Below are 27,235 nucleotides of genomic sequence, written 5' to 3' on the forward strand. Positions count from 1 at the left end.
TTATAATTAATGTCATTATAATTTATTGACCAATCATTTAATTATCCACTGACTTTCTACACTGCTTATCCTCACTAGTGCCGCAGGGATGTAGGAGCCCAGGCACTATAAAACAATCATTTGTACTCACGGTCCTACCTCTGGGGATTTTAAAGTCTGCGTATTTCGACTTAGAGTCAGTGGCTGAATAATAAATATACTTTTTTAGGAATAAATGCCAGGGCCTACTACTCTACTCTATTGTAATGTTGGTCATAACGGCACTTCAAAAGTTTTCACTGTAGTAGAAAAGTGTGTACTGTTTTCTTCCACTTTGTTCCTGTACGCTAGTTTTTTTTCTCAATAAAGAAAAGAAAAAAAACTTAAACGAAAACGGATGTGACGTAATTATTTTCAAACTACGTCAAGGAAATGCGCCCGTAGCGGCTGTTTTGATTTGTTTTAAACCGAAGTATAGGACGAGTGAGCCGAGCACGCACACTTTTCTTTTCTCTTTTTTTTTTTTTAGTAAAAAAAAAGTTCATGGCGTCGTATCAACATGTTTTAAAACATGGAGACACTCGGTTCCAATCTCCTGTTAAGGTGTTTGCCAAGCTGAAATCGAACGTACAGGGAGGAGAACAGACGAGAGAAGAACACGCAACGCGAATTAAGTCAGCGCTGAGGAGACCGAAGAGTATTCGTGAATCAAATGAACTTTATTCCACGTTTGGTGAGGCGGAAGCGTCGCTTATTTCGCCCATAAATAGCCCCAAGCAAATCCTTGACAAGTCATACTTGGAGTATATTAGACCGTTCGTGGACGTGCCCCACGCAACCAACACGAGACATGGATTCACATCACCGGAGAAACCTCTTATGGAGTCCACGGAGGTGTTTCCACCTTGCTTCCGAACAAACCCACGTTCGACCAGAGGTTCTGGTGCGCCGAGCAGGATTCCGCTCCACAAAGAAATTCGTGATGAAAGCATTGCCGGGTTTGATGAAGATTTGCCTCCATTTGACGTCTCTGTCTCTGTACCGTGCCCCGTGAAGAGGACACTGAGGAAAAGAAAAGTGGAGGAACTGGAGACGAACAAAGTCTGCTGCGGTACGGATCTCTCATCCCGGAGCCAGGATGACGAGTTGGACACTGCAGGAGAGCGTCTCTTCAGTCCAAAGAAAAACCCACGCACACCGGTGCATATCCACCCCGAATGCGTAACCTTAAAAAGTAAGTGTAAATGCTACTGGCTTCTTGTGCGTGCATAAGAGATCACACAGGTTTCTGTAGCAATGTGTGTTTATTGAACTCCGAGGACATGGAACACAGTGAGCGGCTACTGTAGACAATAATAGAAGAACATAAATGACACAGATAAGGGACCCAACCCATAACACCAAGGAAAGGTGAGACCCCTACTGGGCATAGTGACAAAAAAACAATAATATACAGTGAGGCAGTTTTATTGAACACAGTAGTACTTTTAATTCCGAGTGACACGATTTTGGGTTTTTTTTTTGCACACAGTCATTCGACTTTAGTTTTTTTTTTTGCCTTAATTTCTTCTTTTCCTTTCGGCTTGTCCCGTTAGGGCTCGCCACAGCGTGTCATCTTTTTCCATCTAAGCCTATCTCGTGCATCTTCCTCTCTAACACCCACTGTCCTCATGTCCTCCCTCATAACATCCATCAACTTTTTCTTTGGTCTTCCTCTCGCTCTTTTGCTTGGCAGCTTGATCCTCAGCACCCTTCTACCAACATAATCACTCTCTCACCTCTGGACATGTCCAAACCATCTCAGTCCGCTCTCTCTAACCTTGTCTCCAAAACATCCAACTTTGGCTCTCCCTCTATGAACTCATTTCTAATCCTATCCAACCTGTTCACTCCAAGCGAGAACCTCAGCATCTTCATTTCTGCTTCCTGTTGTTTCTTCAGTGCCGCCATCTCTAATCCATACATCATGGCTGGCCTCACCACTATTTTATAAACATTGCCCTTCATCTCAGCAGAGACTCTTCTGTCACATAGAACACCAGACACCTTCTGCCAACTGTTCCTCTTGGACCTGTTTCTTCACTTCCTTCCCACACTTTCCATTGCTCTGTATTGTTGACCCCAAGTATGTAAAGTCGTCTCCACCCTCGCAATTTCTTCTCCCTGGAGCTTCACTTTTCCTCCTCTGCCCCTCACATTCATGCACATATATTCTGTTTTACTTCGGCTAATCTTCATTCCTCTCCTTTCCAGTCCGTGCCTCCATCTTTCACTGCATATCACAATATAATCTGCGAACATCATGGTCCAAGGAGAATCCAGTCTAACCTCATCTGTCAGCCAATGCATTCCTACCGCAAACAGGAAGGGGCTCAACATGGACCCCTGATGCAGTCCCACCTCCTCCTTAAATTCTTCTCAAACACCTACGGCACATCTCACCACTGTTCTGCTCCCCTCATTATGAGGGGACATGTATGACATACATGTCCTGTACTATTCTAACATATTTCTCCGCCACACCAGACTTGCACATGCAGTACCAGAGTTCCTCTCTTGGTACTCTGTCATTGGCTTTCTCTAGGTCTACAAGGACACATTGTAGCTCCTTCTGACCTTCTCTGTACTTTTCAGTGAGCATCCTCAAGGCAAATAATGCATCTGTGGTACTCTTTCGAGGCATGAAACCATACTGTAGCTCGCAGATACTTATTTCTGTCCTGAGTCTAGCCTCCACTACTCTTTCCCATAACTTCATTGTGTGGCTCATCATTTTTATTCCTCTTTAGTTTCCACAGCTCTGAACATCCCATTTGTTCTTAAAAATGGGGACTACCACACTTTTCCTCCATTCTTCTGGCATCTTCTCTCCCGCTAGTATTCTATTGAATGAGTTGGTCAAAAACTCCACAGCCACCTTTCCAAATTGCTTCCATAAAAAAATGAGGTACAATTGCTGATGGTAGTAGCAAACAACTACAGCTGCAACAGATTAACTGAAAAATATTTTTGAGAACTGATTAATTGTTTTGAGGCCATGCTTATCTTGAATTTCTCCTAATCCTTTGGGTTTCAGTCTCTCAACAGTAAAAATTAATAATTGTATTTATTGTAATAATAAAGCAGACTAGCTCTCTTTGTGTTTCATCAAAATAAGATGTTTAGAAACATCTATTCTCACTTTGGAAAACGATGACTAATATTGGTCCCTTTCATCTGATGTTACAGACCAAACCAGTACCTGATTCATAATCAATTATTTTGTGCATTTTTTTTTGCACTTCATTTTTCATTCATTCATTTTTAATGTTTTGTTCATAAAGGCATCAAAATTATTTGTCTGATCTATATATGATGATATATATACCACCAGTGTGTGTATATGTAAATCATATATTTAAAACAACCACACATAACACAAAATCACATCGATGGTCTAACAAATAGTACCTGTTGTGCTGTTGATGCTTGAAGCACCATATATTTTTTTTAAAAAAGTAGACAAAATATAACAATACTCTACTCACAGCATATTTTCTCCCATAGTTTCATCTATTTATACACAATTTATTTAGCGGGCCATTTTAATGTTTGTATTGCTTCGAACAGGGGCCACTGTCTCTCTGGAAAAACTCCTGTCTCCTGCTAAAATGTTTGTTTATATGAAAGAGAGGGTGACCAGAAGAGAGCAAGATGAAGACTGTGATGACTACCAGAAACTAAGTGAACCCCCGGATAGAGGTAAGCACAAATGCAAATGTTTATGAGTGTTCATAAACAAAATGTACAAGTGCTGTGTTTAAAAAAAAAAAATCTTTGTTGCTGTGTTTTAGTGGTCCACACGAGCTCGGAAAGTCATTCCAATGTGGGCATGATGAAAAAACACAATGTTTTAAGAGGGGTGCCGGATATTGAGAGTCCAGTCACCCAAGCCGGACTGGAGTCTGGCGGCGGCCAGTCAGACACACGTTATTCCGATGGGACCACTTCTTCTGCTGTTGTCTCTGAAGAAAATTTGCTTGAAGATCCCATCTTCTGCAAACCGCCCTCCATCTGCATTCCCAACAAACAGAAGTTCACGTTCAAGAACAAGCAGTGGCCAAACTTCACAGCAGCACCCTCGGTCAGTGGTGAATAACAACTGATTTCCCTTAAAATAAATGATATTATATTATTTCTTTCCAACTTTTAATTCACCTCCGATAGCTGTATGTTTTATAGCATGTCTGTGACTATCTGTGTGAAATTACTCTAGGATAAAGAATTGTAGAACACTTTACACACCATTTTTCCTATCTTGCTGAAATTCTCATATACAGCAAGTTTGACAAAGCATTCTTGCAAGTTAATTCCGTTTTGACGAAACGAAAATATGTCTTTTAGTCCGACACCCAGAGTTTGTCGGATACCAATAAACATTTAGAAGGTGATAATAAACGAAGGTACGTGGAAAAAAATGGAGACACTTGGCATAGAAGATCCATATTTAATACCGAAGTCGATGTTTTCGCCAATAAGAAATTGGACTGTTAATTTGCTTCCACTTGTCTTGGACAACTGGAGTGAGTGAGTGAGTGAGTGGTGAGTAAATCGTCAAGATTTACATGGAAGAGTTTGAAAGCGTAGAAAAGGCAGGACGCATACAAATACTTAGTTGCTGGATCTGTTCTCAATCAAGAATAAATCCCACATAATGATGGCGCCACTCAGATTTTTTTCAATACAAATACCTATATTGAAATAAATGACCCCTGGTTTTACACAAACTCGCCTTCATTAACTATGGTTGGGAAAAAAATTTAGGACAGGGAGTCTTCTCCTCCGTGAATGGAAGCATATTGCTGCCGCATGTTATCCTCCGTAAACCTCTCTATTACAGACGGTTTATTATTTTTTTTTAAATATGCATTTTTCTCAAATGAGTCAACTTGGGATGGTAAAGCGTTGGGCTCACAGTTCTAAGGTCCCAGGTTCAATCCTGGACCTGCCTGTTTGGAGTTTGCATGTTCTACCGTACAAAGACAACACCTTAATTCTTATATTATTAGGAAATTATTGTAATTAAAAATCAAATGACATTACAGTTTTTGTCATTTGCTGTATTTTTCCCCTGGCAGGAGAATACTATTCATCTTAAAAAGTGGTTTCTGAGGAAGAATAATAATGGCCTGTTCTTACAAGGAATCCACGTGTAAGTCGTTTTTTGTTTTGTTTTTTTAGCCAAGTTTTCCGTAAGTACTTGATCTTAACACTGACTGTGTAAAAAAATTTAAAAAAAAATACTGTTTTGTCTGACAGTTTCCACGTATGTAGGATCTGATTGCGTCTTTGTTGCTGTGTTTCATCTGGCACAGGGAATACGGGACACCGTGGAACAGTAACATTATTACTGAGAGAGTTTCCAGGACTGTGGTGAAGACAATATCTGGCAATGTTTACATCTTGGTGGGCAAGATGATGTTTAACGCCGACTCTGGTAAATTGTCCTGACGATCCTATTGTTGTGATCTATGACCTTTTTACTGACTCGGATGTCGCATTTTGCCGTTTTAGACTTGCCCCGCTGGCTTTTGAGGACATTTGCAAATGGATTCCCGGCAAATTGGAAACACCATTTTGAGAAATCTTTGTCAGAATCCAAAAAGTGAGAATTTTCTTCAATATTGAAGACCTAGACATTCTTCTGATGATGTTTAATTGAAAAATGTTACAGGGGGTCTTTGCTTTACGATGGCGTTCCCTTCCTAGGGTGGCAACATAACTAATAGTCATAAGAAAATTCCAACAAATCAATCTTTGAGCTACACTTTCATGTTCCCAAAATTCCCATCCATCACAACATTTCTAATTTTCCAAAAGGAAAAAAAGGAGCCATTCAACAGAATTTGTTTTGGTGTTCTATGTTTGTATTTAATACACTTAAGTTTTTACTCTTGATTATTGTAAACAGCATTAAATGACCCGGGAGTAACGTTCATTCTAATTTGCCTTTTACATTTAACCTACGAGAGTAATTCCACTCAACTGAAGTACACCCAGTACATTTGTAAACACCATTTGCTACATACATACGCCACAGCTGTGTAAAAGCCGAAAGTGCCCACATTAAAACCCACATTGAAACACGAAATATTTCCAAGGAAAGACGGTACACAGAGAGTTTAATGCTAGCCTCGCGCAAAAAAAAAAAAAACATACCGGTAAAAATCACCGAGACATGGCAGTAACACGCCAGTGCAGCGCTAACAGGGCCGGACCGATAAAAGTCACTTCCTCGGCACATATATTCCACTGCTCTCTTACCTTTTCCACTCGAGTGCCACCTTGCGACCGTTAGAAAAATGCACAAATTAGCCACATCTCCGCATGAACCGCAGGGTTGAAAGCGTGTGAAAAAAGTCGCGGTTTATAGGCCGGAAATTACGGTATTCCCTTTTCCATTACCAAATCTATAATTCAAATTAAGATTTTTTTTTTTTTTTCAGTCTCGCATTCAACATTTTTTCTAGTTTACTTAATTAAATAACATCTCAGTCAAGTGTTATCCCTGTATCATCTCCAAACATTTTTTCTGGAAATTTAACATTCGAGTTACAGTAAATATTTCTTCCAGAAATACTCCTTGGCCCTGAATGAAAAACAGTAAATAGACAATGATATGGTTAATTGCGCACCATAAGCAAGAAACGCTTCTTGCGCCGTCCGACACCGAATCCTTGCGTTCCGTACCATTCAGAACCTCAAAATGTTGTCAGGACCGTCATAAAGCAATGAACCCCGTACGAGCAAATATTTGTCATCAAAAGCTGGATTTATTCCTTTTAGCTCAAGGAGAAAAGTGAACACTGAAAAGAGAAGTAAAATTACCAGGGCAACAGAGACGTCTGCTGTCAAACCTAGAAAGAAAAGAGAGAACCAAAATGGTGTCAGCACCAATAAATACAATACAAGAAACCCTCCCAAAGGTACATTATAATTTAATGGCTTGGCAACATTCAAGACTGTCTTTATTCTCTACATTCGTACATTTGCTCTTTTTACGCAGCAGACAATAGTTATTCCTCAAACGTGACTCGGAGTGGACGGCTAGTCAAGCCGCCCCTGGATTACTGGAGAGGAGGCAGGGTCTTTGTGGATGCAGACCTGAATGTTACTATCTTTGAATGTTACCAACCTTATGCCACCTACCCAGTGAGTGCATAGCTACCCATTTCACTTGAACACTGTATACAAAACTTGATTGAACCAAGATACATGTTTCAAACTAGGAGAAAAAAAAAACCTCAGGTCCCGTCACCAGACAAAAATGTGACAAAAATAATTCAATATGTAATTTATTTTAGCACTAATTATTATTATTTATTATTATTATTGTTATTATTATATTTTTCTTACTTTCTTTAGAAAGTTGCTGCATTAGTGTCTATGGAGAAGTCTCAGGAAACTGGCCAGACATTTCTGCTCAACGACAAAGGTAAATAAAAGTCATGGAAATGCCCAAGTTCAGTCGGTGGATTGGGTGAGCCACACTTTCTCTTTCGATTTCTTATTGTACATTACATTTCTTTGTATTATAATATAGCTATAGTGGCTAGGGCAATCCGCTTCTTCCTTGACACTCATGCCATGTGGTTTGTGGGTCAATTACAAAAAAAAAACACCATTTGGCGACTGCTACCTGCTGGCAATGTTCCCTCTAAGCTGCGCAACTGCGCATTTGCACACTTGTCGCACAGTCTCAATGCAGAGGAAAACAGATCCAGCGAAGTGAACTACAGTCTAACATCTTTTTTTTTTTTTTAAGCACGGCAGCACACTGCCTCTCAAAGAGCTGCTGCTCCCCCACACCAGTACACACACTCTACTTCCTAGTTTACCTGACACCGCCCCCCTCCATTTTAAAGGGGTAAACTCAGAATTACAAACACCGAGGTATGTGAAAAATAGAAGAAAAAATGGGGAAACTGGAGGACATTTTCTTTTTTTTTTTTGAGTGAGTGAGAAAGGTCTGGTCTGAAGCCAAAGTAGAAAGTACAGGATGAGATGGTGTATAATGTTAAAATTCCACCTTGCCACAGCCTAATTGAGGATGAAAGCACAGATGATACATTGCCCAAAAAGCTAATTCTGTATTTTAAATATAAGAGGCAACATAACATTAACTTTAAAACAGTTTGGGAGCATCAATCAGCTTTCAACATGCATTGCGAAAGATATTCTGCAAGCAATAATTCAGATTTACACCAAGAAAAACAGACGGGGATATCATTGTGGGTTTAAAAAAAAAAAAAAAAAAAAAAGAAACAAAGTTGAAAGTGACATTTCAAATTTATAGTTAATAGTTGGCTTGGTATGTATTTGTATTGTAATGTATTTTTTTGTTTGTTGACATTTTCAGTATAAGTTTGCAAAAACACAAAAATGTTCTTAAAAATGTCCTGATGGGAATGTAATCTGAACCTTTTAATGAGGTATGTGACTTGAACGGATGACACTGATTGACCACAATGCACACGTCTGATGTTGCTCACAGTGGTCAAAAGGAGCGCTCACGGCCTTAGTGTGTTTGCTCAGACACGTCAAAAAGTTAGAGGGAACATTGGCTGCATATTACAGTTATTGTCTTTCAGCAAGCTGGTAATAGTCCTTGTCCAGTGAAACTGAAAAAAGGTGTCGTAAATTTGATACACCACAGACAAAAGTGTTCTTAACAAGCCTGCCAAAAGGGGAATTGGTAACAAAAATGCTTGAAATATCGCAGCGTTATTAGAAGAGAAGACAATTTGCTATTTTTGGCATCTTAGCAAAAATATTAAGTTGATGTATGTGATTTATTTTTGTGGACCATGTAAAATTACAGTATGTGGTGGGTCAGATCTGGTCCCTGGGCCTGGAATTTATCACCCGTGTGTGATATTTTAAGGTACCTTGACGAAGCCTTAACCATGCGTTTACCCCCAATGGTTGACTTAGTGCTGGTTGAGAATTTACTTCATTAATATATGGCAGAGTTCGCATTTTTAAATGTAATTATAGCTGATGATAGTCAATGTATTCATGGCTTTAAAAATTGTGATCATCATTAAAATGTGATTAATTGTGCAGTCCTGTTGATATCCCTGGGTTATCATGTACAGCACGTTGACCTTCACCATGGCATCCGTCTGACATGAAAATAAGTGTTCAAATCATACAAAGAGGGATTGTCCAGCCCCTTTAAAAAGACTATAAAATAACACAAAAAATAGTAATGAATATTCTGCATTTATTTCCAAACAACTCTTTTGTTGTTCCAGGTCATAAACGGCATGAGTCCAAAAGAAAGAATGTTCAGCCAGTTCGATTGAAGGAAGTCAAGACGCCACACTGCAAACATAATCAAGTTGAATTTCAACCTGAGGCGAATCCTTCTCTTTCAACCACATCAGCAGTGAAGAGGCACAGCCATCACGCCACCGGCTCTGATGAAAAGTCAAGCAATCAAAACACGCTGCCGACCCTAGATGGGTCCAAAACAAAATTGTGCAACTCTCCTCTGTCTAGGAGATCAGGAAGAAAATGCACTCCTCGGTTTCCCACTCTAGATGAAAAATTATCTGAGTCTGAAAAGGCGCCAGAGGAAAAGCAGCAGTGGGAGGAGGAAACGCAAACCAATCATGTTACCAGCTCTGATGAACAAGTGTCCAATAAGAGTAAGAGGCCATCTCAAAGTAATCCCAAAAAGCTCCCTGTAAAGGAGTCCAAAAAGAAGGTGCTAAACGCTCCTCCATTAAAGACCATTGGGAGAAAACGCACTTGTCCTCAAATTTCTCCTGTTCATGAGAATTTATCAGAGTCTAACTTATGTAAAGATGAGCAAGAGAAGAAGGTGGTGCTTTCGACAAAGGGCAAAGGGAAACAGGGCAATAAGAGGCCCACAAAGCAACGCAAGAAGCAACTAATAAAGAGCCACAAACCACTGTCGCCTGTAAAGACTTCGACGAAGTTGAAGCAATCCAAAAAGAAATCCAGTAAAGGACGCGCCTTGTCCCCTCAAGGCCAGGATGAAGGCGAGTGGACGAAGGATGAGCTGGAAAAACTACAGAAGTAAGTCTTACAGTATCTCACATCAGCAATGAAGTTATAAATGTAATCCATTTTGCATGTATGTCCTTGTGACTAAATATAGTGTTTATACTTATGCTTGAATATGATACCTTTCCATTAAATTATCCTTAAATTGGCAGTTAATTTCTATACAATGTCCCCAATTCTGAAAAACATTCACCATTCTACATCTTAAATTCCCATAGAGATGTGCAAAACGTTTTACAGAAACACTCCATAATCTCAACTCTTTGCAGCTCTAGTAGTAGTACATTTAATTTTCATCCTGAATATATACAGAAGGCAAATATGTCTGAAGAGTATGTGTCGTTGCAGGAGCTAAATGATTGAACAAAGATGGATTATTTGTTCTAAGCAAACTATTTTGGGACCAAACAAGTGAGACTGGATAATGTCCCGCAGCACACCTGATGATTTCTAATGGCACGCTAATATGCTTGGGAATCACAATTGCAGTTCTACGTAAGAAACGTTCTCACATCTGTGTCCATCGGCAGGGCTGTGTCCAGTTATCCTTTGAACATGCCATCCTACTGGACGAAGGTGGCCATGATGGTTGGCACACGCTCTGCGGAGGAGTGCCACAACAAGGATTTGGCCTTGCAAGATCTCCACACTCCCGTGAAGAGTACCCGGGCAAAACAAAAGAAGAAGAAGGACGCACCAAAAGCCGAAAGTAATAAAATGGGACCTTGGAGGGGGATGTAGAAAAAAAATGTTTTTCATTCTGCTTGTGGGATGTCACATAGTGTACAAAGTAGTATTGGAGCCTTATTGAGGGGGGAGCAATTTTACCAAAATAAAGTCTGAATATTCTGACCGTAAACTTACACCTACATTAAAGACCTTTTTTTAATTTATTTAAAAAAAAAATCACCAGAGTACGAAGAATGAGAATAAAGTCAGAATTATAGCCAGTTTAGTGATTAGCATGTCTGTCTCCCAGGTCAGCCCACATTCCAAAAATTTGATGATTGAAGGCTTTAAGCCTTTTTTTATGTGGACAAAATTGTTGGTACATGACCCCACAATAATCATTCAAGTAACATGAAACTTACAAAGGTCATCGATACAAATTTATGAAAATGGGACGTTTTGTTTTTGTGCCCCAACAGAATTATCTTTAACATAATGAAAATGCCCTGAACAAAAATGTTACCCTTGATTTAATATTTTGTTGTTGTTGTTGTGCAAGACTTTTCTACATGCTCTGCTTTTTTTTTTTTTCTCTCTTTTTTTTTTTTTAACAATTTATGTCCCAGACCCCCCAGTCATATCTGCAGCCATTGGTACTTTCAAGAGAAAACAGCAGGTGCGTCGCTTCCTGGAAACAATGCCCAAAGAGAACGTTGACGACGTCTTCAGTGTGGCACACAACAAGCGCTTTGAGGTTTGCCTCCTTCTGTTTCTGCATTGAGTCTGTTCTCTAACAGTGTCTCCCCACAGTAATTGAGCCCAGGCACATATATTTCGTAATTCCCGGCCGACAGAGCGCACCTGGTTATAAGCCCCACCCAGTACATTTGTAAAGGAAATACCATTTGGTATATACATGGGCCGCAGCCGTGTAAAACCCGCAAGTGCCCACATTGAAACACGAGATATTTACAAAGAAGGACGGTAGAAGAAGGTACACATAGAGTTTAACGCGAGTGCCGCCGCGCTAACGCCAACGCTAGCACCGCCGCACGCACTGATGCTAGCGGCGCCACGCTAACAGGGCCAGTGTGACGGTCTGAGCGCTCCCCCGGTCTCATAGTTCCCCTTCTTCTACATAGAGGGAGCTAACATACATTATAACCTAACCCTAACCCTAGCCTTAAAACAAAAGTTGAAAAAAAGATATATACATATATATGTACATTCGCTGTGTTCATCTTTCTGAGACGTCCATAGCGAACGTGAATGCTCGGTGACAAGTTGTCGAATGGCACATGTTAAAGCATGGGTGAAGACGTTTCAGACTGGCCGGAGGTTTACAAAATATACACGCATGAGCATTAATCACAAGGAGAAAAAAAACATACTGGTAAAATCACTGAGACACGGCAGTAACACGATAGCGCCGCGCTAACAGTCACTTCCTCGGCACATATTCATTCTCACTCTTACCTTTTCCGCTCAAGTGCCACCTTGTGGCCGTTAGAAAAAATGCACAAATTAGCCGCATCACCGCGTAAACCGCAGGGTTGAAAGCGTGTGAAAAAAGCTGCGGCCTATTGGCCAGAAATTACGGTATGTATTTATTTTACATTGGAAAAATCAACCCCCTCCCAAAAACAAAAATCGCAAAGTATATCCTACTTTATACTGAAGTAATACTAATTGATGATGATAATTCTGTTGTATGAAGAGCAAAGTTGGCTATCTACTGAAGGAGCATTTAATTGTTCTGTGATTGGCTCCCGCACTCCCTCCCGGCATGGAGAGATGAACAAAGATCCAATCATTTTGTTACACCTGATGATCTAATGACACCCTGTGTGTAATGGTGCAGTGGTTGGAATTCACTCCTCTCAAGGCTCTTTCACATTGCCCTTGCCAAGATCTCTGACGCCCGCGACTTTCCTATTCAATGTGTGTGTGGTGAGAGGTCTTCAGCCCATTTTGACCTGACGCCAAATGCCGTGTCAATGCAGGTAGAGTATGATGCTCAGCGTCGCATCATCGAGAAGCAAATGTGACATTCTGGAGCAGTGAGCCGGTGATGTCTAAAAGCTCCTCCAATGGTGAAATGACTTGTACTGTAAACGGCAAGGGGCAAATGAAGGAAGGCATAATAATTGCTGTGTCCCACTATTCTGATCTTTGGGCCAATAGAAATATGCCAAGCGGTCTCTGTGAGAGGCTTTCAAACTCCCTTTCAAAGCTCCATACTCCGCCTGAAATAGACGTCGAAGGGCTCTTTCTGGAACGAGAAATCTCAAGAAGAAGCTTAAACTCAGTTACTTCTGTCAAATCTGTGTCAAGAGGACAAATAATGTAGATATTGTTCTGTTACAGTCCATCCACCCAGTGAGGAAAGCCTCCCGACTTCCTTCTTGGCTGTTGCAGCACCATTTCCAAATACTGGAAGGTCGCACTGCCGTCGTCGTTGTCGTTTCAAACTGAGTGCAATGTGAAAGGCCCTTAACACAATCAAAGTTACAGATAAGATAATGCTGACCCAGTACCTGCCACACACCTTTTACCACCTTTGTTCCATTCACGACGAGTAGATGCCGTCCATCTGGTCGGATGAAGAAGAGAACTTGACAATGGGGAACCTGGAGCCCCTGACACCTGAGTCACTCCATTTCCCTCAAGTCAAGACTCCTCGGTGTCTGCTTGCCACTCCTGGAGTGGTTTCTTCTCCAAACAGGTGACTATTTTTTTTTCTCAGTTGTGTCCATGCAGTTCTGAAAAGTGTTGTGTTGCTATAAAATGCTTCCACCTATTGGTACTAAATAGAGGATTTAAAGGGAGCAGTTTGAGGCTTACGCCAACTGGCCAACCTCCCTCCAGGTCACTGACGTCAAATATCGAACACAGCATCACTAAAATACTGACAATGTTTTCTACACATTTTGCTTGCATTTGTTTTATTTACTTGAATATTTACAGGGTGTTTAAAATGTGTTTTCAACAAGTCTGTTTAAAACATGATGTGCAAGGGCTAAAACTTTTTTTTTTTTCCCCATTACATGGTCTATTGCAAATGATTACATATTGCGGATGGGTCTGTAATGCATTCCCGCAATGAAAGATAAATTAAAAACCCAATTACTGTAATTTCTGGCCCACAGACCGGATTATAAGACCCAGTACATTTGTAAAGGAAATATGATTTGGTACATACATAAGCAACACCTGTGTAAAAGTCGCAAGTGCCCACATTGAAACCCACATTGAAACCCGCATTGAAACACGAGATACTTACAATGAAAGACGGTACACAGAAAGAGTTTTCAAAGTTTTAATACCTTAGCTTAGCTTAACATAGCAACAACATGGTAGCACGAACAGGGCTGGTTTAAAAAAAAAAAACAACATACCGGTAAAAAAACAAACAAACAGCCGCGGCAGCTACACAGTAGCACAACACTAACAGAGCCGGTTAAAAAAAAACATACCCAAGTCACTGAGATGTGGCAGTAACACAGCAGAAACATGCTAGCGTGGCGCTAACAGGGTTAATTTTAAAAAAGCATACCGGTAAAAATCAATGAGACGCGGCAGCAACACGCTAGCACAGCGCTTACAAGGCCGATTACAAAAAAAAAACATACCGGTAAAAATCACTGAGACACAGCAGCAACACGCTAGCACAACCCTAACACTACCGCAGTGCTAACAGGGCTGGTAAAAAAAAAAAAAAAAAAACTCACTGGTAAAAGTCACTTCCTCAGCACATATATTCCACTAGTCTCATGCTTACCTTTTCCACTCGAGTGCTCCCTTGCAGCCGTTAGAAAAAAATGCACAAATTAGCCCCATCACCGCATAAGCCGGAGGGTTGAAAGCGTGTGGAAAAATGTTTTATAGGCCAGAAATTATGGTAGTATTTTTACAATTTTTCTGTCGAAATGCACATATTATATTACAGCACACTTAATAACCACTTGCCACAACCCAGTTCGGATCAACACGCAAATACCGAGAACTGCATGTGTTACCACGATGACTGGGGCAGGGCTAGGGCATGGAACTAATAAAGTTCTGAACAGTGCTGCTGAGTTTGGCTTTCCAACCTGCCATGACAATTTTTCTATATTAAATCTATATTATATTTTTCCTCTTCCCTAGTTCAAAGAATGAGGACCTATATGTCTTTCAACTCCAGAAAATGAAACAAAATCAGGTCAACCTCCGCAAACGAGTTCCAGCGAAGGTACTACTTATACCATAGTAATTCCTTGTCGGTCAAATTTTAAGAAAATTAATACTTTTTAAAATATCCTTCTCAGAGCTTGTCGCCCACACCATCAGTCAAAGGGACAACACGAAAGTTTCAAATCCCAGGTATGGTTTATTTACAGAGTTCCCATAGGAGTGGATTGCTTGCAATCCAGTTCAACTTTATTAACAAAGCAAACAATAACAATGAAAACAAAAATATGGAAGAAAAAAACATCTTGAAAAATGTGTGTGTGTGTGTGTTACAATGTTTTTACTAAATTGTATTTATACTTGGGTGGCAAATAAAATTGAAACTTTTTTTTATAAAAGTGTACAAAATTAGTTTTCTTTTTATTTCTTTCAATGTTTCTTTACAGCATTCTAAAAACTAATTGAATGGTATGAGGTATAATAATTTAGATCAGGTTATCTTTTAAAATCTGTAATTTTCATCAACTTTAACCTGCTTTATGTCATTGAAGGAACTTTTTTTTACGCACGAGTTACATGTAAAATGCTTCAATAGGTTCTTTCAGACATAAAGAAGGAGAAAAGTATCATACTTTTGTTTTTTGTTTTGTCCAATAGGAAACGATTCCTTTGTCGTTTTTGAGAAGTTTCCGGAGAAAGCTGCTGCTTTTTCTGACAGTGGGGAAGAAGAGGATTTTTACTTTTCTGACAGTGACTGACAAGTCCTTCTTCTAATGATAACTGAAGACTTCCACTCTTTCTCAGGTTTTAATGTGAGAGTCAACGCGTATCAATATATCCTCTGTGATTTTCCTGTCCATTAACCCTGGGTGTACTCTCCCTCTCACCCGAATTACCGGGATGGGCATCAACTCACCCACGAGTGAGTGAGGAAAGGCGGGATACAAAATGGATGGATGGCTGAGTTCATATGTAGATAGTGTTAGATGCATATTTGGCTTTTATTTTAGTATGTTTGAGTTGGGCTTGTTGCTTTCTTACAAAAATAAAGGTTGTGTTCCAACTGTACAAATCACTTGTCACTTTTTCTCATAACGGCTTGTGGGCAAGAGCTCACAAGTTTAGCTAGTTTAGTTAGCATAGCATCTGACACATCATGTCTTTGAGCCAAAACTTTTGATTGAGTGATATTAAATTTGTATTATTTTAAAATGTCACTTTATTATTAATGTGGATTGTTTTTCCACATCCCTGAGAAATGTTATTCATTTGTTTGATTATCTGTAAGAGGGGTCCGCCAAAGAAAGTGTACCGTTTGGGCGGCACGGTGGATCAGCTGGAAAGCGTCGGCCTCACAGTTCTGATGACCCGGGTTCAATCCCAGCGCTCCGTGTGTGGAGTTTGCACGTTTCCCCCGTGCCTGCGTGGGTTTTCTCCGGGCACTCCAGTTTCCTCCCGCATGCTAAAAACCTGCAATGTTAATTGGATACTCTAAATTGTCCCGAGGTGTGATTGTGAGTCCGGCTGCTTGTCTCTCTGTGCCCTGTGATTGGCTGGCAACCCGTTCAGGGTGTACCCTGCTTCCAACCGAGCACTCTTGTGACCCTTGTGAGGATAAGCGGCTAAAAAAATGCATGGTGTACCGTTTGATGGTTAAACTGGATGTGTCCAATTATCTGAAAAACATAAAAACTTGACCCACCCCATCTTCCCAAACGTGTAGGTGAACACATTGAACCAGTGGGACTTTTTTTATGTCGTCATCGTGTGTCGCTAGTCACGTGAGGTCCCTCACGTGATCATTGCACCCCTTGAGCGGCTTGTCCTCTAGCCAAAACCCAGTCGTCTTAGTGACACACCGTGGAGGACACAATGTGCATGCCGTAAGTGTACGCTTTATTACGAGTTCGTTCACACACTTTTCATTGGAAATATTCGAGTTGACTGAGACGTACGTCATAATAATATTACACGTTGTTTTGAAGTGTTTTTTGGCACCGTTTAACATGACCTACATCCTCGTTTGGCTGTTAGCGGCTAGCTAATTCAGCAAGTTAACTGTCGTAATAAGATTGACGTAGAGTTAGGATTATGAGAGAACATGCCATGTTATTGCATTAACTACACGATAAATCAGTTTACGACGTAGTTTTGGTTCCCTTGGCGCAGTCTCTGGTCAGTAATCAATGCCTAACACTGGAATAAAGTTGCAATTACAATTAATATTTGTATGAAAAAAGATATTAGTCGAATTGAAAAAAAATGTTAGTCAGTACAGCTGTAATTTAGCGATGACCTCTGTTTACGGCGAAGTTCGGCGTTTGTATAACAACGAAATACCATTTTGTACGTAAATCGAAATGTGCTGTCACTAACGTACACTATTGGAAGCAAATATATGCATGAAAAACAAAGTGCCTTGAAAAAAACTATGTTGTGAATTGGGAAGAAGGTTGAAATGTGCATGACATTAAAGTGAAGCAAAAAAAAAAAAAAAATAAGTATATTAGGCATGACTGAGATAGTCTGACATAAGCTGTCATCAAACTACTGTAACGTAGTAGAAAAGTCGTAATTGCATTGAATATTTGGATAAAAAACATTTCTAGGGCATAAATCTAAAGTAATCAAATGAAAAAAGGTAATACGACAGTGATTAAGCAATAACATAGTTACTTCACTCTGTAAACTAGTTCGTTGTGCATCGTTTAAATCCATAAAGCTGCAAATGTGACTATAACAAGCACCCATGTACACTGCAAATGTGACTATAACAAGCACCCATGTACACTATAGTATATTTTCCATCTCTCCCATCAGATTGGCTGTGGTCATCCCCTTGTTATTCAGCCCTTTGGTGTGGAGTGGATACCTGGAATTTGACCAAAATGTCTTGTAAGTAACTCCCTTTTTCCATCATAATCATCATTTTGTGTCCAAACCAACATATTTTGACATTAGGACTCCTCTTCGCCATTTTATCATGTTTTTGACTCCTTATGGATATTCTGATTAAATATATATATGTACACACACACACACACACACACATATGCAGTGTCACAAATGACCTTTATCATACTTCGGTTTATGTTAAGCAGCCCGCCCTTACCAGCTGATCAGCTGTGAATTTCCACCACTGGAACTTTCCCTATAAAATCTTGAGACATTTACCACCCTGCTTAAAATGCTGTCAACCCCACAGGAGTTTCGCCTGCCTGTTTGACTTCTGGTAGAATCTTTCATCACGCTCCTGTTCACTGTCAAGTTGAAGGGGCTGTTAAATTATGGACAAAACAAACTACTTTTTCCACAAATAAAGGAGGTGATTGTTTTCCATTTTTGTTCCATTCAGGGTTCCCGAGGACTGGACTCGTGTTGGGCGACTTCGACCAACCGAGAAGCTTGAGCTGACCTTTGCGCTCGTGCAGCAGAACGTTGACGTGTTGGAGGAGACACTCAAAGTGGTTTCTGACCCAGACTCGCCACAGTATGGTAGGAAAACAAAGCTCAGATTTTTCGCATACTTGCGTTGATAAAATCCCAACGGTATTATGTTCCGCGACCAACTGTATTTACACTGCGGCTCACTTCCTCATTGCAGAGTTCAAAATCAGATTTCGGTTTTTAAGATAAGAAGACTCTCACTTGGGTCTTTCAATTCTCCTCTTTCATTGAGTACTTCCGTGTTAGTTCTTGTATCATTTTTTCAAGAGGCCTTATCCTCATTAGGGTTTTCGGGTTAAGTGGGTACTATCCCAGCTGACTTTGGGTGAGTGGCGGGGTACATTCTGGAGTACCAGAATTTCCGGCCTACAGAGCGCAGCAGATTATAAACCTCACAGCAGCAACATGCTACCACAGCGCTAACGCTAGTGCACCATTAATAGGGACGGTTAAAGAAAACATACGGTAAAAGTCACTTCCTCGGCACATATGGACTTACCTTTTCCGCTCGAGTGGCCCCCCGCGTCCATTAGAAGAAATGCACAAATTAGCCGCATCACCGCATAAGCCGCGGGGTTGAAAGCGTGTGAAAAAAGTCACGGCTTACAGGCCGGAAATTACGGTAGTTGCCAGCAGGGTACATCCAGCCAAGAATACCCACGCAGGCACGAGGAGAACATGCAAACTCCACACTGGTGGGGGCTGGGATTTAAACCCCAGTGCTCAGAACTGTGAGGCCAATGCTCCAACCAGTTTTTCCACCGTGCCACCACTCATGTACATGTGATTTCTCATTTTTCAAAATTGGAATACATATGCCCAAAAAATAATGTTGCCATTATTGGGTCCTGTGAGTAGAATTTTGAAGACGAAAAATTTGAAATGAATAATTTTGGGATAACGCCGTACCATAACAAAATGTGGAAAAAGCGAAGCGCTCGCACTACTTTCTGAATGCACTATACGGACAATTTAGACTCTTCAATAAATCCAATGTATATTTTTGGAAAGTGGGAGTACCTGGAGGAAACCCAGACAAGCACAGGGAGGATATGCAAACGCCACACAAGAAGGCCAAAGTTGAGATTCCAACCCGAGACCTCCTTTATGTGAGGCAGATGGGTTTTAACCACTAGCCACACTATGTTGACGCACTCATTTCTCCACAGGTAAATACCTCCAACTCGAGGAGGTGGCTTCCCTTGTGCACCCCTCCGACGCGTCCCAAAAAGTGGTGCGCAGCTGGCTGCAGAGTTATGGTGTCACAAACTGCTTGACAGTTCACACCCAGGACTTCTTGCAGTGCACTTTGACTGCAGAGTAAGTACCAGTTTATCCTTTTAAGCAATTCTTTCTCAGTTCCTCTTGGTCAGCACCCCGGTCAACTGTGCTGTTCACCCAAGACACACACACACACACACACAAAAAAAGTTTTGGCTCAGTTCCTCTTTCTGTTGTTGAAATCAGGCCCGTGATTAACTTATTTTTTTACACATAAAAGATGTTGAGGAATAGAAAAAAAAAAACATTACTTTAAAGCAGGGGTGTCAAACTCATTTTTGTTACGGGCCACATTTTATTTAGGGTTTCCCTCACAGAGGGCCATTATGATTGTGAAACCATGAAAAATCTTGAACTGACTCATAATATTTACACATGAAATTTATGAACTAGTTTTGGAATCAGAAATCAAGGGTAATGGGTTTTCCAACTATTGTTGTTCAACGTTATCATTTATAACATGACAATTTGAAATTTTGTGACAAATTTTAACAAAAATCATGGAAGTTGATACATGTTATTTGCCTCAGTGTGCCACATAAAATCATGCGGCGGGCCAGATTTGCCCCCTGGGCCTCAAGTTTGACACCTGTTTTAAAGCCACTGTCTGTACAGTTTCAAAAGGTGTTAGGATGGGGGCCAATGGCCGTTCAAAATTTCGAATGGGAAAACTTTTGAATTCTGAAAAAAAAAAAAAAAAAAAAAAAAACAAAGGTTGACCAGCGTCCTAAATGTTCAACGTCTGTGGTTCCAAGTTTAATTTTAGCCCAATTACATAATGGTACACATGTACGTGTTCTTGGCTTGTGCGTGAAGGGTTGCAGAGACTCTGCTCCCAGGCAGCAGGTTCCATCGTTACGTCCGAGACGGTCAGTCCATCGTGAGGTCCTCTGCTCCTTACTCTGTTCCCAGTGATGTTGCACAGCACCTTGATTTTGGTGAGGCTCATTTGTTTGTCTAAAAAGGCCACCTACCTGTGCTATCTTGTCGTTGAAGTTGGATTTTGATCCTTTTTTTTTTTTTTTTTTTAACAGTGGGAGGGCTTCACCGCTTCCCTCCTAAAGGACAAAAGCCCAGTATAGCCTCATCCAACTCAAAAGAGCTGCAGCGTAGCGAATCGTTTCACTTGGGAGTGACTCCTGCCGTTTTAAGAGCCCGTTATAATATGACTGCAACTGATGTGGGATCAGCTCAGAACAACAGCCAGGCTGTAGCACAGGTGCGACCCCCACTATCAAAATCTAACACTACGCATAGTGGGTCAAAAGGAGACATACATACATTTGGGACATTTTTCATTTTATTACATTTACAGGTTTTTTCCTAGCATCTTATCCTTTGTAACTGCTTTCCTTTTCTCCCCTCAATTTATTTTCATTTTTGCATCATTGTCAAAACACTTTTTTGCCTGCTTTTATTTCTGCTTTCCCTGCTTTCTGACCTTTTTCCTGCCTACCTTCCCACCAGACCTTTATTTCTTGATGTCTTTTTCTGTCCTTCCTGTCTTTCCTTCCTTAGTTCCCATACTGCCATTATCCCTTCTTCCTTCTGTCGCTTAAACTGGTGTTTCTGTGTTCTATCGTTACCTCTTTTGCTCCACCTCAGACCTGCTTTTCCTTCCTTCCTTCCTTCTTTTTTCTTGCTTTCTTTACTTTCTCCCTTCTTTCCTTTTGTTCCTTCCTCCATCCCTCCTCTCCTTCCTTCCTTCCTTTCTTTCCTTTCTCCCTTCTTTCCTTTTTGTTCCTTCCTCCATCCCTCCTCTCCTTCCTTCCTTCATCCCTCCTCTCCTCTCCTCCCTTCCTTTATTCCTTTGATCCTTCCTTCTCTCCTTGTTTCTTTCTTCCTCCCTCCCTCCTCCCTCCCTTCTTTCCTTCCTTCATTCCTTCCATCCATCCATCCAGCCATCCAAACCTGCTTTTTTTATGTAGCATCCTTCCTTTGTTTTAAAAATACTTTTCTTTCTTTGGCACCCGTGCTGCTATCCTAATACTAATACAGTACTAATACTGCTTTAGAATCCAGTTACTTTGTTCTTCGCTCAAAGTATTTGACATTCTTCCCAGTACCTGTAAAAAAAAAAAAAAAATAATAAAAGACATCTACTTTTGGCCCACCTTGTGTATGTAGTCACCTGCCGAAATATTTGGTACTGCTTTACGATTAGTGATTTAATACTAGAGCCGTGTTAAAAATAAAAACTATAGAAAGTGATTTCTATTTTTGAAATATAATCATGAAATATAAATGTAAAAAACAACCACTGTTCACTCTGACAATCAAAACTGAGCATTGTTAGCATTTCAAAGGAAGAATATTTGATGCAGCTTTTTTATTGAATATACTTGTATTAATTGGGGGTACATATTCACGTGTTCGGTGAGTTTATACGGTATTGCACTCTTGGCCGTTAGCTAGTTGTTTCTGTTGTAGTTCTTGGAGCAGTACTACAGCCCTGCGGACCTGGCGGAGTTCATGAGCCTTTTTGGCGGCGGCTTCCAGCACCTATCCAAGGTGGACCGAGTTGTAGGGACGCAGGGCACTGGAAAGGCCGGTATAGAGGCAAGTCTGGACGTGGAGTACATCATGAGCACGGGGGCCAACATCCCCACGTGGGTCTTCACTAATCCAGGTCTGTAATTTAAGTCTTTGCACAGTCGCGTTTAGTTGTCAGTTTCATTTTACCATTTCGATACATCAACCAATCCACTCATCTGTCGTGTTCCAGGTCGTCACGAGTCCCAGGAGCCGTTCCTCCAGTGGGTGGTCCTTGTCAGCAACATGTCTGACCTGCCTCGGGTCCACACGATCAGCTACGGCGACGATGAGGACAGTCTGTCCACCGCCTACATGCAGCGCATTAACACCGAGTTTATGAAGGCCGGCGTCAGGGGGCTCTCGCTACTCTTTGCTTCTGGTCAGTAACAAGAAATGCGATCCATCCATTTATCCTTTTCTTGAGCAGCTTATCCTCACAGGGGTTGCAGGAGTGCTGGAGCCTATCCCAGCTATTTTCGGGCGGGAGGAAGGGTACACCCTGAACTGGTTGCCGGCCAATTGCAGGGCACATATCAACAAACCACTTGCACTCACGTTCACACCTACGGACGATTTAGAGACTTCAATTAAACCTACATGCGACATGCAAACTCCACAAAGTCGGGGCAGGATTTTAACCCTGGTACTTAGAACTGTGAAGCAGACATCCTAATCAGTCATTCTCTGTGCCGCTGTTCGCAAGCACTTTTGTTGTTCTTTTCAATAATATTGCGGGCCAGGTCAAATGTTATTTCTACAATTTGTTAAGGGCTGGCTAAAAATGAATGGCGGCCCATAAATGCCACTCTGGCTGTCGTTTGGACTCCCCTGATCTGCAATGTTTTTTTTTTTTTTGTTTTTTTTTTAAATCTGGTACAGTATTAACATTCATGAACAGTAGTTTTTTTTTTTTTGGTGACAAGTAGTGGTTTGAACTCAATCCGATGTGTTGTATTCAGGTGACAGTGGTGCTGGCTGTTGGCACATGGGCAAACAGCAAAACTCCTTCAGGCCCAGTTTTCCCGCCTCAAGGTAACAACTCTGAACCATGCAGCCAAACTCAATAACATTCATGAAATGTATTTAAAAACAAAAAACACCATGTTTGCAGCCCTTACGTGACCACGGTCGGTGGAACATCGTTCAAGAACCCTTTCAAATTGACTTATGAAGTAACAGATTACATCAGTGGAGGGGGGTTCAGTAATGTCTTTAAGATGCCTGACTACCAGGTAAGAATACTTTGTAAACTTATCTTACCGTATTTTCCGCTCTATAAGGCGCACCTCCAATGAATGTCATATTTTAAAACTTTTTCCTTATATAAGGCGCATAGAAGAGACGCTACAGTAGAGGCTGGTGTTACGTTATGCATCCATTAGATGGAGCTTCACGAAAGGCTCAATATTGATCCCTATATAAGGCGCACCGGGTTTTAAGGCGCACTGTTGGCTTTTGAGAAAATTGAAAGCTTTTAAGTGCGCCATATAGTGTGAAAAATGCAGTAGATATAAAGTCAACCGCAACAACAAGCATCAAGTCAAACTGGCCAAATAAATGTAGTGCATTCGTTCCCGCAGGCCAGTGCCGTGGCCGGATACCTGAAGACTGTTGCGGCTACCCTCCCTCCCAAGTCGTACTTCAACGTCAGCGGGAGAGCATATCCGGACATGGCGGCGCTGTCGGATAATTACTGGGTGGTCGTCAATAGAGTGCCCATGCCTTGGGTTTCTGGAACATCGGTAAAGTTGTTCATCTTGCGGTTTTTGTTTTTTTTCTTTATATCATGACTACTGTACGGCAGAAATTCTCAAAATTTTGGGGTCCAAAGAACTAATTCTAAGGACTCCTCCTCCTCCTACACACACACGCACATAATCCTAATGCCCATTAACCACCACTACCACGTATACCTTTAAATGTTATAGGGATTAAAATCTTGCATATTTTTGGAAAAAAAAAAAATTAAACTCTAAATAAAGTTATGTTATATTAAAGCCAAACTTTAATGAGAAAAGAAAGTCATTTTGACTGCAGGAATTTAAAAAGCAGAACTTTATTCTTGGACGGCAGACCACTGGTAGCACATCCGCTTCACATTTGTGAGGACCCAGGTTCAAGCTCGGCCTCGCCCGTGCGGCGTCTGCATGTTCTCCCCTTGCCTGCGTGCGTTTTCTCCTGGAACTTCGATTTCCTCCCACATCCCAAAAACATGCAACATTAATTGGACACTCTAAATTGCCCCAAGGTGTGAATGTGAGTGCCAATGGTTGTTCATACAGTATTTGCCCTGTGATTGGCTCCGGACCAGTTCAGGGCGTACCCCGCCTCCTGCCCGTTGACAGCTGGGTTAGGCTCCAGCACGACCATGACCCTCGTGAGGATAAGTGGTACAAGAAACTAATGAATGAACTTTATTTGTGTAACATACCTTTTGTTCTGAACAAAAAATCTTGATTCATGCAGGGGATTTCAGATTGTGAAAATACGTCACAATCATATGGGGCCAAAGTTGAGGTAGAGAGGAGTCATTTATGTATTCCGCATGTTTTATTGGCACACTGGTCCCCATTTGTATGTATACAGTTGTTTTAATTATGTGACTTCATTTGGACCTCATAGTGTCGAGTAACCAGAGAGTAGCTTGGGCAAATCTCAAACAAATACTTCTGCAAAATATGTATCTTAAAGTCATTAGCATGGTTGTAGTTCACATAGCTTTGAATTTGAAAGCCCCAGACCTCAACCCTATCAAACACCTTCAGGACCCTCGTGAGCTCAGCCCTTTTCCGGGTCCTACATCAATAACATTCCGACTGTTTTTCAAGTTGACAGATTGTGAGGTTAAAGTTGTTGCCCGCAAGTGTATTCAATATTTTTTTGTCATTCCAGGCGTCAACCCCGGTTGTTGGAGGGATCCTTTCTCTAATCAATGATAAACGTCTAACGAAGGGCCTTCCTGTCCTCGGCTTCCTCAACCCTCGCCTCTACAAGCTCAAAGGACAGGGCCTCTTTGATGTCAGTCACTATTCCAATTCTCACAGCTCTATTCCACTTTTTAAATCTTTTTAATCCATGAAAGTTAACATGTTTGTTCATGTACATTTTCTGCAGTGGTGTGAAGGTGAAATTGTTATATTTCATTTTGGTTTACCTTCCCCTGCCACCATTTTTTTCCCCATCGAATACATTGTAAGGCAAGATTAATGGTTTGGTGATTAGTATTCCAGACCATATGTCAAAGATTATCAAATAAATAGATTTCACTGTAAAAGTAATTCAGAAAATGGATGGACGGATGGATTGCATTTTCTTTATGTGCTTAGTTCCAAACACTCCTTTAGGACACCTTTGTGTCTCAAAATTCTCTGACTGACACTTTTTTAGTCTGTTACAGAATAACACCATGCATTTCACAATGTCATAATTTCGTTTCCCCAAAAAGCTACTATTTGAAATCTTTAGTTTTCCACCAGATTCAAGCATTTTCCCATAGTAGACCAAAAGTTTTTTTTTTTTTGCTCATCATGGATATAAATCAATCGCCTCAATTTCATTGCTAATCTTTGACACATTCAAGACAAGATTTTATAGAAAATTATTGTAATATTTGCCAATTCAACTTTAGTTTCTGAAAATGCCTTTTAATCATTCAAATAACATAGTGTTTAAAGGGTTAAAATTCAGAAAATTATAATAAAAAATGTAATCACAGTTTTAGGTCTATTTGATGGATTAACCCAAAACAACCCTTTTTTTCCCACATATACTCTATTGTAGCAAATATGTATACAATATTGTATCAGTTTGTGCATTTAGATTTTTGCTCCAAAGGTGTCCACAAAGTAATACATTTGAGGTAACGGGTTAAAATTCTTCATTTATGGATTAGAGGCTGGGAGCCACATCTGCCTCACAGATTTTAGGACCGGGAGTCCAAATCTCAGCCCTGCCTTTGTGGAGATTGCATGTTCTCCCTGTGCCTTTGTGGGTTTCCTCCCAGAACCCAGAAGCATGGATTAATTGAAGACTAAATCGCCGCTCGGTGTGATTGTGGGCGTGAATGGTTGTTTTTTTTTTTTTTTTTTTAAATGTTATGATCAGAGGAGTATTTGATGGCGAATGTCAACAATTCAGCTGTTTAGCTTGTAGAATAAGATTATAAATTTCTTGTATGAAATATAAAATGGCTTGTGTGCTGTTGTGTTTCCAGGTGACTGAAGGGTGTCACCTGGGCTGCTTTGATGAGCAGGTCCAGGGTCAGGGATTCTGTGCTGCACCATCGTGGGACCCGGTGACAGGGTGGGGAACTCCGAACTACCCCGCACTACTGACTGCCCTCCTAGCCTAGTGGAAATCAAGTCAGTCTCTGCTCTTTAGGACAGGTACCAAATATTTAACTGGGATTTTATTCAGTAATTATTTTAAGGTTGTATCATTAACTTACTCAGGTCTGCAGGGAGGTTTGAAAGGGTATGTTAGTTTACCTAATCTGCAAATCCTTTGTTCCTCCCATGTCCAATTGGAAATTATTTTTTTGTTTGTTTTTTTAATCTAACACAAAAACATTTTCAGCTTCAATTTTAGGCCTCTGATCAAAATGGAAAATGAATGATACACACACAGATTTTGTGTTCCATCTTCACATCCTTGCAGCTGACCCAGTGTGTGAACACTTAAGAGGTTACTATGCACACATACAAACTAGCCGACACACTCTTGTTTTTACCATATAACGGATGCAAAAATCTTTTTCATTTTTGCACACTAAAAATCTGTCGTCTGATCCGGTAAAGACTGGATTTTAAGTGGGCTGTTAAGATAATGCACTGAAATAATGTTTAAAGATGTGTTTTTTTTTAAGTGCCAATCCCAAACTGAAAATCAAGTGCTCTTTGTGATGTCGTAAGTAAGATTTTGTGAATGTTCCAAATTAGTTTGTGCCAAATGCTTGCTGTGCTGAAGGAAATGCAAATGAAACTGAGCTGCTGTGCAGTCATTTTTTGTTAATTGCTGTAACTAATAAACAGTATTTGCTGGCAATTGGATTCAATTGTGCTGGAAAGCCAATGAAATG

General features: G+C 40.7%; 2 protein-coding genes across 3 annotated transcripts; both read left to right on the forward strand.

Annotated features, from left to right (window-relative positions):
• Positions 1–412: 412 nt before the first annotated feature.
• Positions 413–15,948, forward strand: LOC133513684 (mis18-binding protein 1-like). Of its 2 annotated transcripts, none has more exons than XM_061844669.1 (16): positions 413–1,213; positions 3,589–3,720; positions 3,813–4,102; positions 5,097–5,170; positions 5,334–5,455; positions 5,533–5,623; positions 6,805–6,944; positions 7,028–7,170; positions 7,384–7,453; positions 9,276–10,065; positions 10,584–10,762; positions 11,349–11,476; positions 13,305–13,447; positions 14,872–14,956; positions 15,033–15,087; positions 15,553–15,948. In XM_061844669.1, the coding sequence occupies exons 1-16, from the start codon at positions 523–525 to the stop codon at positions 15,651–15,653; spliced, it is 3,234 nt and encodes a 1,077-aa protein (XP_061700653.1). In that variant the 5' UTR covers positions 413–522; the 3' UTR covers positions 15,654–15,948. The 2 variants fall into 2 exon arrangements, with proteins under 2 accessions (XP_061700653.1, XP_061700652.1); XM_061844668.1 differs by having other exon boundaries at positions 7,025–7,170; positions 15,553–15,947.
• Positions 15,949–16,694: 746 nt separating this feature from the next.
• On the forward strand, positions 16,695–27,195 carry tpp1 (tripeptidyl peptidase I). The gene is made up of 13 exons (XM_061843904.1): positions 16,695–16,778; positions 17,716–17,790; positions 18,251–18,390; positions 19,512–19,662; positions 20,440–20,561; positions 20,658–20,842; positions 22,054–22,252; positions 22,349–22,537; positions 23,118–23,190; positions 23,270–23,390; positions 23,739–23,900; positions 25,051–25,176; positions 26,372–27,195. The coding sequence occupies exons 1-13, from the start codon at positions 16,768–16,770 to the stop codon at positions 26,507–26,509; spliced, it is 1,692 nt and encodes a 563-aa protein (XP_061699888.1). The 5' UTR covers positions 16,695–16,767; the 3' UTR covers positions 26,510–27,195.
• The last annotated feature ends 40 nt before the right edge of the window (positions 27,196–27,235 follow it).

This window comes from Syngnathoides biaculeatus, chromosome 15 (genome assembly GCF_019802595.1).
Source record: "Syngnathoides biaculeatus isolate LvHL_M chromosome 15, ASM1980259v1, whole genome shotgun sequence".
Classification (NCBI taxonomy): domain Eukaryota; kingdom Metazoa; phylum Chordata; class Actinopteri; order Syngnathiformes; family Syngnathidae; genus Syngnathoides; species Syngnathoides biaculeatus.

Bases quoted from the DNA above. Each gene is read 5' to 3' on its own strand.
- LOC133513684 (XM_061844668.1), top strand. From the start codon at position 523: ATGGCGTCGTATCAACATGTTTTAAAACATGGAGACACTCGGTTCCAA. The intron at 7,171-7,383 runs GTGAGTGCATAG...TACTTTCTTTAG, and splicing joins AACCTTATGCCACCTACCCA to AAAGTTGCTGCATTAGTGTC. The intron at 10,066-10,583 runs GTAAGTCTTACA...GTCCATCGGCAG, and splicing joins GAGCTGGAAAAACTACAGAA to GGCTGTGTCCAGTTATCCTT.
- tpp1 (XM_061843904.1), top strand. The intron at 20,843-22,053 runs GTGCGACCCCCA...TTTCTGTTGTAG, and splicing joins ACAGCCAGGCTGTAGCACAG to TTCTTGGAGCAGTACTACAG. The intron at 22,253-22,348 runs GTCTGTAATTTA...GTCGTGTTCCAG, and splicing joins GTGGGTCTTCACTAATCCAG to GTCGTCACGAGTCCCAGGAG.